Source organism: Vanellus vanellus (genome assembly GCF_965231255.1).
Source record: "Vanellus vanellus genome assembly, chromosome: 1".
In the NCBI taxonomy this organism is placed as follows: Eukaryota; Metazoa; Chordata; class Aves; order Charadriiformes; family Charadriidae; genus Vanellus; species Vanellus vanellus.
This window is the reverse complement of record NC_138905.1, coordinates 199,320,262-199,333,741: the sequence shown is the minus strand read 5'-3', so window position 1 is coordinate 199,333,741 and position 13,480 is coordinate 199,320,262. Positions and strand designations below refer to the sequence as shown.

Sequence of the window (13,480 nt, the reverse complement as noted above, 5' to 3'; positions counted from 1 at the left end):
AGGCTGGACCAATGGGCCGAGGCCAGTTGTATGAGGTTCAACAAGACCAAGTGCTGGGTCCTGCACTTGGGTCACAACAACCCCATGCAGTGCAACAAGCTTGGGGAAGAGTGGCTGGAAAGCTGCCCAGTGGAAAAGGACCTGGGGGTGTTGGTTGACAGCTGAATATGGGTCAGTGGTGTGCCCAGCTGGCCAAGAAGGTCAATGGCATCCTGGCCTGTATCAGGAATAGTGTGGCCAGCAGGGCTAGGGCAGTGATTGTCTGCCTGTACTCAGCACTGGTGAGGCCGCACCTTGAGTACTGTGTTCAGTTTTGGGCCCCTCACTACAGGAGGGACATGGAGGTGCTGGAGCATGTTCAGAGAAGGGCAGCGAAGCTGGTGAGGGGTCTAGAGCACAAGTCTTATGAGGAGCGGCTGAGGGAACTGGGGTTGTTTAGTCTGGAGAAAAGGAGGTTGAGGGGAGACCTTATTGCTCTCTACAGCTACCTGAAGGACATTGTAGTGAGGTGGCAGTCAGTCTCCCAAGTAACAGGCAATAGGACAAGAGGAAATGGCCTCAAGTTGTGCCAAGGGAAGTTTAGATTGAATACTCGGAAAAATTTCTTCACTGGAAGGGCTGTCAAGCATCAGAACAGGCTGCCCAGGGAAGTGGTTGAGTGACCATGCCTGGAGGTATTTAAAAGATGTGTAGATGTGGTGCTGAAGGACATGGTTTAGTGGTAACTTGACAGGGCTAGGTTAACGGTTGGACTTCATAATCTTAAAGGTCTCTTCCAACCAAAATAATTCTATGATTCTAATATTTTATCTTTTTGCGGTTTAATAAACTGTTATAGACACAGCATTAATTTGATTTGTCTCCCCCTTTCTGCGACTTCTACATCTTTCATTCCAGTTCTTCATGTATAGGTCATAAGTTCCCAAGCCCTTTCTCTCTGAGCTATGGGAAGATTTTTGGGGAAAATGTATCAGTTCAGTCTTGCTCTTAATGTTTTATATTTTAACTCTTCATATAGATGTAGCAATCCTTAAGCACCTCTCTGCTCAGAATATTATTGGTAGTGAAGGCTGTTTTTTTCAAAATGCTGATTTTTTTTTTTTATAACAGATTTGATCAAGAGTATCTTCTTGTGTTTCTTTAAGGAATGTCACTGTCAGCAGGATCTTCTCCTCTTCATTCCCCCAAAATAACTCCCCACACATCTCCTGCTCCTCGAAGAAGAAGTCATACTCCTAACCCAGCAAACTATATGGTGCCTACTAGTGCCTCTGCTTCTGTCGCTAATGCTGTCTCTCAGCCTCCATCTACTGGCCAGGTGATCCAGAAGGAAACAGTGGGTGGAACAACGTACTTCTATACTGATACAACTCCAGCACCTCTCACAGGAATGGTATGTTTGCTTTTGATACAGAAGTATATGGAGTTGCCAAATGCTGAATTGGTTGATACTACAGAGATTATTCTTAACAGTCTGAAACCCTTATTCTGTATGAAGATTTGATCTTTATTTGTTGTAGTTGTTCTCCAAAATCACTGAAATTTAAGTACCAGAGTTTTTTATGTATTTTTCATTTACCTCTATGTAGAGTTTTGGGTTTTTTATACAGCAATAGAAAGAAAGCATTTTATGTATGTCTCAGTGGATACATATGTAGTGAGAAAACATCAGAAATTCAGATTTATTTTTTCATCTGATAAGTGACTAACTCTTACAGTGGAGGGGAAAAGGCAGTTATAAAAATGTTAAAATAACTGTGCACATATATACACCCCCCCCCCTTGAAATGAATAGTAGTGAATATCGCATAAGGAAATTGTAATTTATCTGACAGTATATTTGTAACATGAACTGTGCATGAAGACTTTGTAGTTCAGTAGTTCAAACTAAAAGGGTGACAAACCTCCTTGTTTTCCGTATCCTTAAGGATTTTAAACTGCTTAAAATGTCTTTTTTCAGGTATTTCCAAACTACCACATTTACCATCCAGCTGCACCTCATGTTGCTTACATGCAGCCAAAAGCAAATGCACCTTCCTTCTTCATGGCAGATGAGCTCAGACAGGTAAGATGATAGAGAATTTAAAGGAAAACTGCAAACCTTGGCAAAAACTAGAAAATCACTAGTAGTAGAAAATCTCAAAATCTATGCAGTCAATTTTCCCTGTGGAGAATTTAAAAAAGTCAAGTCCTGTAATGGATGGAGTATGACAGAGGGTGGGGGCAGGTTACAATGTACGTGACTGCAATCTAATCTGCATGCCATGATTCAGCTAAGTATTCTTACTTCTGCGTATTATTTTGGTATGCATCAATTCATTTATGTAGCATTCCTTAAGCTGTAATCCTGTCCAGTTTTAAAGTCTAACTGAAATGAAAATACATGCAGGTGTTAGTTGATGAGCCCTTCTCTGAGGGCTGGCTGTGACTGTTAATTATTCCAGCTTTACTATAGTAGGTGCCTGTGTCAATGCTAGTTCTAGTTAACGTGTCTTCTGCAGCTCTTTCCTTCAAGAATTTATGTATTGTCATTGGTGTTTTCAAGTTAACGGTCTCCTCCCTCCTCCTCCCGCCAGCCCCAGGCACTTGCATCAACTCCCCGTTTTTGTACAAGTAGCTGGTACTTCAAAAACAGTGTACTGTTCATTTACCAAAAATGATGAGCTGAATTATGTTCAAAACTTGACTTAATTTGTTCTTCAGGAACTGATCAACAGACACTTAATAACTATGGCCCAGATTGATCAGGCTGATATTCCTGGTAAGTAAGTGTTTCTTGTAAACTAAACTGCGATCATATTGTTCTGCAACCATACGTATTGAACAATATTAACAACGTCTTGCAAAAACCACCACCTGTTTTTGATTTTTCATGAAGCCTTGATCATCAGCCTGGGCTGTGGATAACCAGATACAAAGTATTTCAGAAATATGAAATTTGTTTCTTGCTTCTCTTTCTTCTGTAGTTTTCTTCTGTTTTGAAACTCTTTAATGGTTGATAGTGCTTAAAATTGCTGGGAGAAGAAAAATCATTAAGGTGATAAAGCCTCATGAAGAACAATATTGTGTTACTTTGTAGATATTAGGATGCATATATTTTCAAAGGCTATATATAAACTAGCAAATGAGTTTGTTGTAAACTGTGTTGGCTGGTATGTCAGAGAAGGCTTTTTACTGGTTGTCAGGCAAGAGAAGCATATACTATTCATTGTAATCTGTCTTTTGGAGAATTTACAATTGACTGTGTTCAATTTTATTTAAACAGATCGCTTTTTTGATTGCAGTATCCTTACTTTTCAAATGTGTGTTTAATATGACAATAATACAGTAAAAAAAAAAAGGCAGTTTAGTTTACTAATCCAGATGAAGTACCAATGTATCTCTTCTTGCAAGGTTAATCTCTTAATCTGATTTGTAAACCTTCAGCCTCTCTGTCTGTGTTTTCTAAACCGGTATGTTAAAACATGTAAGATTCAGATTTGCTTTTTTGTGATGAAAATGTGGTTCTTACAGTGGTATGAAGTCTGTGTGGAAGTTGGTGCTTATTTATGAATGTGTGCAGGAAGAAAAACACCAAAGAAACATAATTCAGAAGGGTGAATTTTTAAGGCAAATGAAAAACTGGCAGATGGAACTGTGCATCTATTCTGTTGATTTTACTTGGTGTAACTCTTTTTCTGAAGGCAGTTATTTTAGCTCTGTGGGATATCTTCCAGGAACCTATATATTTGTATTAAAACAAAAATATTGAATTTTCATAGAATCATAGAATGGTTTAGAGTTGGAAAGTACCTTGAAGATCGAGTTCCAACCCCCCTGCCATAGACAGGGACACCTTCCACTAGACCAGGTTGCCCAAGGCCAAGTCCAGCCTGGCCTTGAACACCTCTGGGGATGGGGCCTCAACAACCTCTCTGGGCAACCTCTCTTTTAACTTTACATGCACCTAAAAAAAGAATTTACATGTTAATAACAGCCATTTGAATCTTCTCTGCTGCTGTAATAACTCTCTCAAAGGGGACTGATGCCTAATATGTTTCTGTGTATAAACTGATTTTAGCAGTTCCTGCAGAAGTGGACAGCTACCACAGTCTCTTCCCTTTGGAACCACTGCCACCACCCAATCGGATACAGAAAACAAGCAACTTCGGGTACATTACATCATGCTATAAAGCTGTAAATAGTAAAGATGACCTGCCATATTGCCTTCGGAGGATACATGGTGAGAAAAATTGAGTTCTCAATAGGACTAGCATTCCTAAGCACGCTAGTCATATTTTAATGTCTGGTTGCTTTTCAATAGTTTCAGAAGAAATGTTGAAGTAAAAAAAATCTCCTCCAAAACGTTATATTTTTAAACCATGTTTTTTGTTCTTTTCCAGGTTTTCGTCTCGTTAACACAAAGTGCATGGTATTGGTTGACATGTGGAAAAAAATTCAGCACTCAAATATAGTAACCTTGCGTGAAGTGTTTACCACTAAAGCGTTTGGAGAACATTGTAAGTTTTTGTGGTGGTTTTTTTTTTCCCCCAACTGATCTGTTGAGTCTTTTTTCTAAATGTGCTTGAGTTAGTAATTGTCACATGTTTCTATTTTTAAGCTCTTGTGTTTGCATATGATTTTCATGCTGGAGGAGAGACTATGATGAGCAGACACTTCAATGACCCTAGTGCTGATGCCTATTTCACAAAACGAAAATGGGGTAAGGAAAATACATTATCATACAACGCTTCTGTAAACTATTTCTAATACTTAAGCAGTAAATAGCTGGCCAGAAATACTCTTCCAATTTACGTTTTTAGCTAATCAGTTCTGTGATATCATAAGCTGATTGGGATCAGAACTCCTCTTTCTAGCTGTAAAATTTCTGAATATACGTATTTTTTAAATAACAGAAAAGTATGACTAGAGTTAAAAGTTAAGGTAGAAGTCTAAAAATGAACAATTTACTTTTCTGGTTGCGTTTGACTTATGACTAATCTGCAAAATTGACGTCAGTTTGTAAGGGAATTAGAGTTCTTTGACAGAGAAATGAGTTTAAATTGGGAGCCAAGAATTCCAGGGTCCTAGTTTCAGGTCTGTCACAGAGTGAAACCTGACACTTATTTGGGATGTTTCTAAAATCATAAAACACATATGCTATGTCAATTTGATGCTTGCTGTTCAGGTGCCCTCCACTTATAATTATTTTTTTTCCTCATAAAGTATTATGAGGATTAGTTAGTGTTTTATTAAATGTTTTGACATTAAATGTTTTGACAAAAATCCCTGTAACATAAATTCTTTTCAGACACAAACTTCACATCATAAGTCTGATTTTTTTATTTTTTTTTTTAATACTATGACTTCAAAGGAGTTACTAAAACTCCATCTAAATTTGTGAATAAAACCTGTCACAGCATGGTCTGTGGCTCAGCAAGTCGCCCAACAGAGCTCATATCCATATGGCTAAAGCCTCTTCCCCTCCAAAACAGTATGCTGCCAATCGCACTGCCCATTAGAACCAGTTCATGACCTGTGCAGTCCCACAGACTGCAGCCAGGTCTTGTCTGGAACACAACAGGCCAAAGCTATTAGTAGAGCCCAGTGCCATGCTGAGAGAGAGATGCTCACAGCTGATTGGAATCACAGAAAAACAGGGTAGGGAGGTATTCTCGGAGCTCTGGGCTCAACTTCCTGCTCAATGCAGGACCAACCCTGAAATTAGATCCAGCAGCAGGGATGACCAGAGGACTATGACCTGGCCTTGTTTGTTTTACTACAGTGGATGTTCCCTAAATGTCTTTAGGCTGCCAGTGTATAAAGAGAAGCAGAAGCTACAGTTTCTCCTTTCTCGTGCTTTTTGCAATTAGAGCCTTTAGCTGTGAATTCAATCTGTTTCAAAGGTTGACATGGAAAATGTCACTTGGCTATCTGGTAGATCAGAGTATAGTGGACTGGTAGTGTGTGAATGCATTCAAAAGCTTGTAGATCCCTTATATACTGAATAATTCCCACTGGCTTTGCACTGACCTGACTGGTATAAGTGAGGTTGGAACCTGAGTACTACCATTGGTTTTGGTGGTAGTATCTCAGACAAGAGCCCCTAGATTGACTTGTCATATCCCATGGCAAGTCAAAGAATGGAATTACAAATTCAGTGAGCCTGATGTGAAACTAATTTGGTAGGGTATACCTGGAACACCTACTGCCAGGTGAATGACTGTTATGTGCAGGACTAGACTTCTTAGTGTCTCCCATCCATGGTTTTCAATTTCCATGTAAATCAGTCCTTGTTATGTTTTTGTACTTCTCTAGAGTATTATAGAAGAATGATGTCTGTTCTAGATAAAATAATAGAAGGTATAAAAAATTCTTTGGGACACATTCTTTTGTCACACTAGAAAAGAACTAAGTTTTGCTCATATAAAGGGCACTTGTGTCTCATTAATCTATTAAAGTTCTTTGAAGGAATATCCAGTAGATAAGATCTTGGGTTTTCAATTAAGTCCATCAGAGTGTCTGAAAGAAATGAAGTGGCTGTGAGATAAGAGAAAGTCCTCAGGTTAATAACTGGTTAGAAGATAAGAACAGAGCGAACAGTTGATTTTTCACACTGAAGGGAGATCGCTGATGGAGTATCACAAGAATATGTGCTGGGAGTTGTATTTCTTTACACGTTCATTTATTTGCACTGAAGATTAATGGTCTGTCAAAGCTTGCTGATAATACCAAATTATTTGGATTGTTAAAAACAAAGGCCAGTTGTGATGGATTGCAGAAGGATCTTACAAGACTGGGACTCTTGGCAATAATCTAGCAGGTGATGTGACAAACTGATGTGATCGAGGGAAAACATAACTCTTAATTTTAAACAAAATGATGACCTCCGTCGTTGTTGTCACAACTCAATAATAGATCTGGGGCTATAGTTAAGTAGATTAAAGAAAATATTGTCCTCTTGCTGAATAGCAGTAAATAGGAAATGTATTGTTGCAGATTAATAAGAAAAGAGTAAACAATGAAACAGAAGACATTGTATTCAAGATGTGGGTGCATCATAGACTCGGATCTATAGCTGTGGTCCTCCTTTCACATTTTGAAGGTTGTAAAAGAACAGCAAAAAGGTTAAGAAGTGACAGGGATGATCAAAAGCATGGAACAGCTTCTGTATAAAGAACACCAAAGTGGAATGGTACTTTTCATGCCCTTAAAGATGGACAGGGACATGGTGGGGTTAAAAATGACTGGAATATGGTAGGTGTCTGAAAAACCATCAGGGATGAATTAAAAATGAATAAGCAACAGTAGTTTGCTATTTCTTCCAGCCTAGAAGCAGGGACTGACAAATGAGACTATCCAGCTAGAAAATTCAAAACTTCTATAAAGATAATTAAGCCATGGAACTTTGTCACAGATCATTGTGGATGTTTGCCTGGGTTCAAGGGGAAGGTGGGCTTACTCATGGAGGAGAAATGTTTGAGGACTGCTAACTGCAAAGACACTGTATCTTACTCAGGAGCTCTCTGAGCTGTAGAGGCTGCTAGAATATTCTATTTAGGTTCATATGCTCAGGTATCTAGTGCAAGCTAATGTTCTGATTTTAGTGTGTGTCTTTGAAACAGGCTAATGAGCTATCTGGACCATTTATTTGACCGACTACAACTTCCTTCTGTAGGCAGGGATGGTCTTTGAAACTGGAAATAAGACATCAGTTTCTCTTCAGCAAAACCAAAGTATTATTTAATTAAAATGAACTGTTGTGGCAGAACTTACAGGGATAAAGATAACTCTCTCTTGCCCATGGCATTTGTCATTACCTGCTCTTCTGGTCTTTTTATTAGATAAATTAGGGGAAAAAAAAATCACCTGAAATTCCCCAATTTTGCCAAATCTTTCTGCACATCTTTGCTTTGGCCTTTTTTTTTTGGGGGGGTGGGGGTGGGGTGGGGTGGGTGGGTAACTGCTTCTTTCTAGTCTGGTCCTCAGCAGAAGGAGCAATTTAAGAGAGAAAAATAAGATTGCATACCTATAACTTGATTTCTCAGAATTGCCTGCCTTCACGGATCCTTTCTCCATCCCCTCACAGAGTTTCTTGGCCGTCTGCCTGCCTAGAGGAGACTCCCAAGAGAAGCAGGGGAATGGATGGAAGTTGGGTACTCTGCAGCATGAGGCCCAGATTAGTACAATTGCTTTTAAAGGTTTTAGGAGGCACAACACTGTGAACCTGATCAGTGAACTCAGAGAATTTGATTTCAGGTATGCAACCTTATTTACGTTGAACACTGCAGTTGGCAACACAAGACTTTGCCAGTTAAAAGATGAGGATTATGGTTTACGTAGCTGTCTTGCATGTCACTGTGGTCAGTCTCGGGGTTTTTGTTTTTGCGATGTTATTTACAGACCCTGTTACAAAACTATTTTGGAAGGGATTTGGTGTGTCTGGGGGGGAAAAAGCATCTTACCTTTATTTTTTTATACTGGTGTCTCTGTTACTTCTGAATGCTATAGAATTTAAGTTTGTGTTCTTTATGCAATGAAATACCCTCTGTCTTCAGGTGGTACAGTGTGATAATCCAATGTTTTATTATATCTCACTAAATTTACACAAGTTTTAAAATTGGGAGTCTGATTTTCAGTTAATTGTTACTTGTTTGAAAAGTTCCATTTTGTTTGATTTTCATTCCTCATATTTTTTCAATACCCTTATTTCTGTCAAAAGTGTCTAAACATTAAATCTCTTGTTCTGAAACTTGTTGGTTTTCTTCCATCTTTCTGATATTTCTCAACTTCAGATTATAGTACATATTAGTGCGTTTATCTCTGCAGAAATTTACATTCTCTTTAAATTAGCAAGTTAACCTAAAAGTACTGAAAAGTTGTTCTTAACAGTCCAGTAATTAAATGGTAATTCTGAATGTATGTCTTTAAAACTATCGGCTAGAAAATCCTGGCAAATCAACAATAACTATCCGCTGCTGCCAGTAAAGTTTTTTCTTTTTCCTGATGGGTTTTTGTGGTTGGCAGAGATAAGCATGCCTTTGATACATCCTTTGGTCTGTTTATTAAAAACGCTCTGAGTAATTAAACGCTGGTGTACATGCCGTTATAGTAGTTTTCAGCACCACAGATTCTGCTTCTCAGCAAACAAATACTTTTTAATGAAGATAGGCGAGTTTCCTGGACCTTGTTTTCCTTTGGGCACAGTAGTAGTAGTATGTAATGCACAAAAATGGACTTCACTGCTGACTTTACAGTTTTTGCATCCCCAGTTGTTAAATGTTTTTTTCATAAAATACCTCTTCAATTGAAAAAGAAATAGGTTGTGTACTTATATTCTTTCTTCTCATCACAGTCTATGAATATTGAAAGTGAGCATTATGTTGTTGAGGACAAAATATGTGAGTTTATTATCCTAAAATACCTCTGCCAAAAGCTGCAACTTTTTCAAAGTAAATTCAAGTTTTCAATATCTTCAGATTTTTTTACAAAATGTAATGCTACACTAGGAGTTCGGAACCTTTCTGTATATTGAAAATTGGGAAATGTAAAACCGAAGCACAGGTTTCCCTGGAGAAGGGGGGAGAAATGAAGGCTGCTGCATTTACCTTATTTTCAGTGCTTTAACTCAGGAACACCAAGCAAACACTGAACAACTCAGGTCTCAACATGAAAGAGTGATTTACAGGGCTGAGAGGTTCAATTTAGCGAGCAGCTAAATTTTTCATTGGGCTTCTGATTTTGTTTGGGTTTTGTTTTCTTTTTTTTTTTCATAACTGTCTGATGAGAATAGCTGTTTGTTAGCATGCTTTCTGACAGTGTTCCTGATGATGTAAAATTGGTCCTGCTGCCAGTGGTCCCAGCTCTTCCTTCCCACCCCGGGACTATCCCTGGCTTTATCCTTGCTCTGGGGAACTGAATTTCATTTGAATGCTTTTTTAACAAACAAAAGAGAAGTATATACATACACACCAGTGCAAAGGCAACATGTCTTGCTCAGTGGAGAGCATCATACTATAAAACTTATAAATAAATAATGCTGACAATGAGTTTATCTTAACACAGCAAGGAAAAGTAATGGATAACCTGTGTTTTTGGAATGGCAGTTCTTTTAATGTTTAATATTTTCCATTAGTATCTATGCTCTGCATCTCAGAGATGAAAGTAGTGGAAAGAACATAATCTGAAATTTTGCCTGTTGTGGCTGTGGATTGAACCTGTGGTAGGAAGCCTTTTTCAAACTGACCATGAAACCTCTAAAATACTGCTTATTGGAGTAAAGTAATTCTTATAATTTTTGTAACATTTTCTTTTATTCTTGTGATGTTTTCCACTGTGTTCAGTACTTTTTGGAAAGGTTTCAGCTGTGTGTTTTGACTGAAGAGCGAACTTTTGGGTCTCATCTCTTTGGGTCCTTGCTCAAATGCCATCTGTGGCAGGCCTGATGGGCCTTCAAGGGACATACTTCATAGTCAGCGTTACAGCAAACTGAACTGCTTTTAATCTTATGTGTTTCAAACAGATAGATATGTAAGAGAGCATTTGAAAATTGATTCTTCCAGTGTTTTAGCTTGTACCTTTAGTGTATGGGAACGTGGGGTGCAGCCAACCAGCCCAAAAGCAGCAGAGTAGATTCAACTGTAGCCTCAAGCGAGTCTTTCCAGTAGTAAAATAACATTGTCGCTTGATTGAGATTTTCTGATAGAGGGTGAGAAGCTATGTTGAACTCTGATCTTTCAGCTTTTCAGCATATGTTGAATATTCTCTTGGTTACATTGCCTTTATCTGGAAATCAAAGGGCAAGTGCTGTTGTTTAAGTTGCATGCAGAAAAATTACCGCCAAGTTTTGGCTTTTCTCTCTGTTTGGGATGATACAGCAACATTTCTGTTCTGGGCATACTTATTTCATACCGATGCAACTGTCTTACAGCGTCCATACTCATTCGTGTTAAACTTGCCACAGATGTTGCTGTTTACCAAATATAAAGGGTGTTCTATAGCAAGTAGTAACTAGAGGAAGACCCTGAACTGATGAAGGAGATTATATCTTCTCAGTCATTTTGCATGATTTTTATCATTTGTATGATTTTTGTCATGCTGAAGGAGAGAGAATCATGACGGGAAAAAAGTTTGCTACATGAGACTTCTGGTATGCCCATTTGTGGAAAGTGATTTGCATAATGATTCATCAGGAGTCCCGAAAAAACAGAGTATCTCATTATATTCAGCCTTCAGTGGACATGCCAGGCTTCCTGCTGTTTAAAGGAGTCAGTGTCTTGATCTTTATAATTTAAACCAAAGCACCTTAAACCTGAAAAATGAACTGAAGTTTAAAAACAAACAAACAAAAGCTTAGAAATGAAAGCTGGGAACATTTCCAGCCCATCACTCCAAAATCAGTAAAATTTCTAAGTAATTTCTAAGTAAAAATTTTTCAGTAATGTGTTTCACTTTTTAACTTGTGCATGTCTATGTGTGTGTTTGTGTGTACACATGCAAGCACGCACACACACACACAAACTTACTTTGAGGAAGTGCATAGATGTTGATATGCTCCTGTAGGGAGAGGAAAAAAAAACAAACAGCAAAACAAATGAAAAAACAAGGAAAAAACGTTTGGAGGAGTGCAGTCAGTTTACAACTGAATTGGCTACTTACACGATTTTCCTGAATACTGATGATATTACTGGTCTCAAAATTAGCAAAATCAGTACAGAGACAACCTCATGAAATGCCTATCATGATTGGTAAAAGTGAGATGCACTGTCTCACTCTGGATCTATTTTCTTCAGCTTTGTGCCATGCAAGCAGTAACAACTTCTTTGAATTGCATACATCTTAGCAAATGTTAGTTTTAGTATCTGTATCTTTATTTTTTCATCTCTGGCTCGGTATCACTCAGAAGCGGTTTACAATGTAGAATTTGGGTGTGTATGTGAAAAGAATTAGTTTCTGTTGAAAGGAGGGCTACAAATCCATTTAGAAAGGGAGCAATGCATTGCTTTCATATGGCACACTGAACAGGGGTCATGCAGTGATGACTTGTCAGGGAGTTGGGTCACAGCAGAACACGCGTGAAGTTGTCTTCAGTGATGTTTAGCCACCGAATCTTCCAGTCTGATTTGTCCGTATAATTTGAAACTAGCTTGTTACTTTGTCATATCAGGTGATAGAGAATGTTTGATTTGTAAGCCTTACTAGAATAAAGGAGGTAAAATGGGCTCTGTTGTGGCTATTGTGGTATGTGCTTGTTGTTTCAGAATACTGGCATTTTTGCTTCTGAAGTACCTGTGTATTTTGATGTACCACCCACTTTCAGCAATTTCTAACCAGTGCTCTTTTTGTGGTGATTATTCATCCGAAACTTTAAAAATCAGCATAGTTGTCCTGAACATGAGAGTGAAAATAATACAGCCTAGTGAATTGTCAGCATTTTAGTATGTAGTGTCCTTCCAAAAAACCCAACCTAAACCAAACAAAAAATACCCCAGCCAAACCAACTGTTAGAGCACAATAGATAAGTCTTTTGAGGACTATTAAGAGGTGAATGAAATGAGTACAGGAATCAATTGTATAATTCAAAATGCACTAGCTTTAATTTTATGTAGTAGCCTTTTGTTGATGCTTAAAACATTTTGCTTCTAGGTCAGCATGATGGACCTCTACCACGGCAGCATGCTGGATTGCTTCCAGAGTCTTTGATATGGGCATATATTGTGCAGCTCAGCTCTGCGTTACGGACCATTCATACAGCAGGACTGGCGTGCCGAGTTATGGATCCAACAAAGATTCTAGTAACAGGCAAAACAAGGTAATGAAAGCGTTCATCTCACTGTGTACTGTGATCTGTGCTCATGGTAGCTGCTGACCATGCATCTGTTATGGAAATAACAAAATATAACTAGACTACTATTATTTTTAACTGTCATGAAAATAAAAATTAATATATGCCAAAACGTCTAAATTTTTTTTAAAGTTAGTTTTAAACATATTTTTGAAGACTTATGCGTTATTCTCACAATACTGTTGAGATCTGATACTGACAATTAAAATTTTGTTGATTTATTGGTAAACTGAAGACTGTCTGTTGCATTTTATGAAATAGTAAAATTAGTGTTCTCTGCTTCATAGTAGTTTGCTGAGTACTGATGACTTTTTTTGTCATACCAAAGCATTGAATGAATGTTAGAGGAAAAACTGAGTAACCAACCGAATTTAATGATACTTCTTCGTTTTCTCTTCTCGTTCCTAAAGGTTACGAGTTAATTGTGTTGGAATCTTCGATGTTTTGACATTTGACAACAGTCAAAATAATCCACTGGCATTAATGGCTCAGTTTCAGGTAAGACAACAGTGCCATAGTTAGGTTGGTTACTTGGCACAGGGAGTCCTGAAAACTGGTGTGATTCCTTTTGGAAGACAAGTATTTTAATTAAACTGTATATCTTCCTCTAAATGACCACATTTTTTCATTCCTGATTTGATGTTTGTTCTGCCATGC

The 13,480-nt window shown here is 38.1% G+C and overlaps 1 protein-coding gene across 1 annotated transcript in view; it reads left to right on the top strand.

The window, feature by feature from the left end:
- PAN3 (poly(A) specific ribonuclease subunit PAN3) overlaps positions 1 to 13,480 on the top strand; it is a gene marked incomplete at its 5' end in the record, with an annotated part of 90,252 nt that overhangs the window by 57,184 nt on the left and 19,588 nt on the right. Inside the window, 8 exons of the mRNA XM_082486802.1 lie at positions 1,146 to 1,393; positions 1,961 to 2,065; positions 2,704 to 2,761; positions 4,061 to 4,222; positions 4,383 to 4,499; positions 4,601 to 4,702; positions 12,625 to 12,790; positions 13,234 to 13,321. Coding sequence (XP_082342928.1) covers positions 1,146 to 1,393; positions 1,961 to 2,065; positions 2,704 to 2,761; positions 4,061 to 4,222; positions 4,383 to 4,499; positions 4,601 to 4,702; positions 12,625 to 12,790; positions 13,234 to 13,321 — 1,046 coding nt within the window. The remainder of the gene's footprint in view (positions 1 to 1,145; positions 1,394 to 1,960; positions 2,066 to 2,703; positions 2,762 to 4,060; positions 4,223 to 4,382; positions 4,500 to 4,600; positions 4,703 to 12,624; positions 12,791 to 13,233; positions 13,322 to 13,480) is intronic.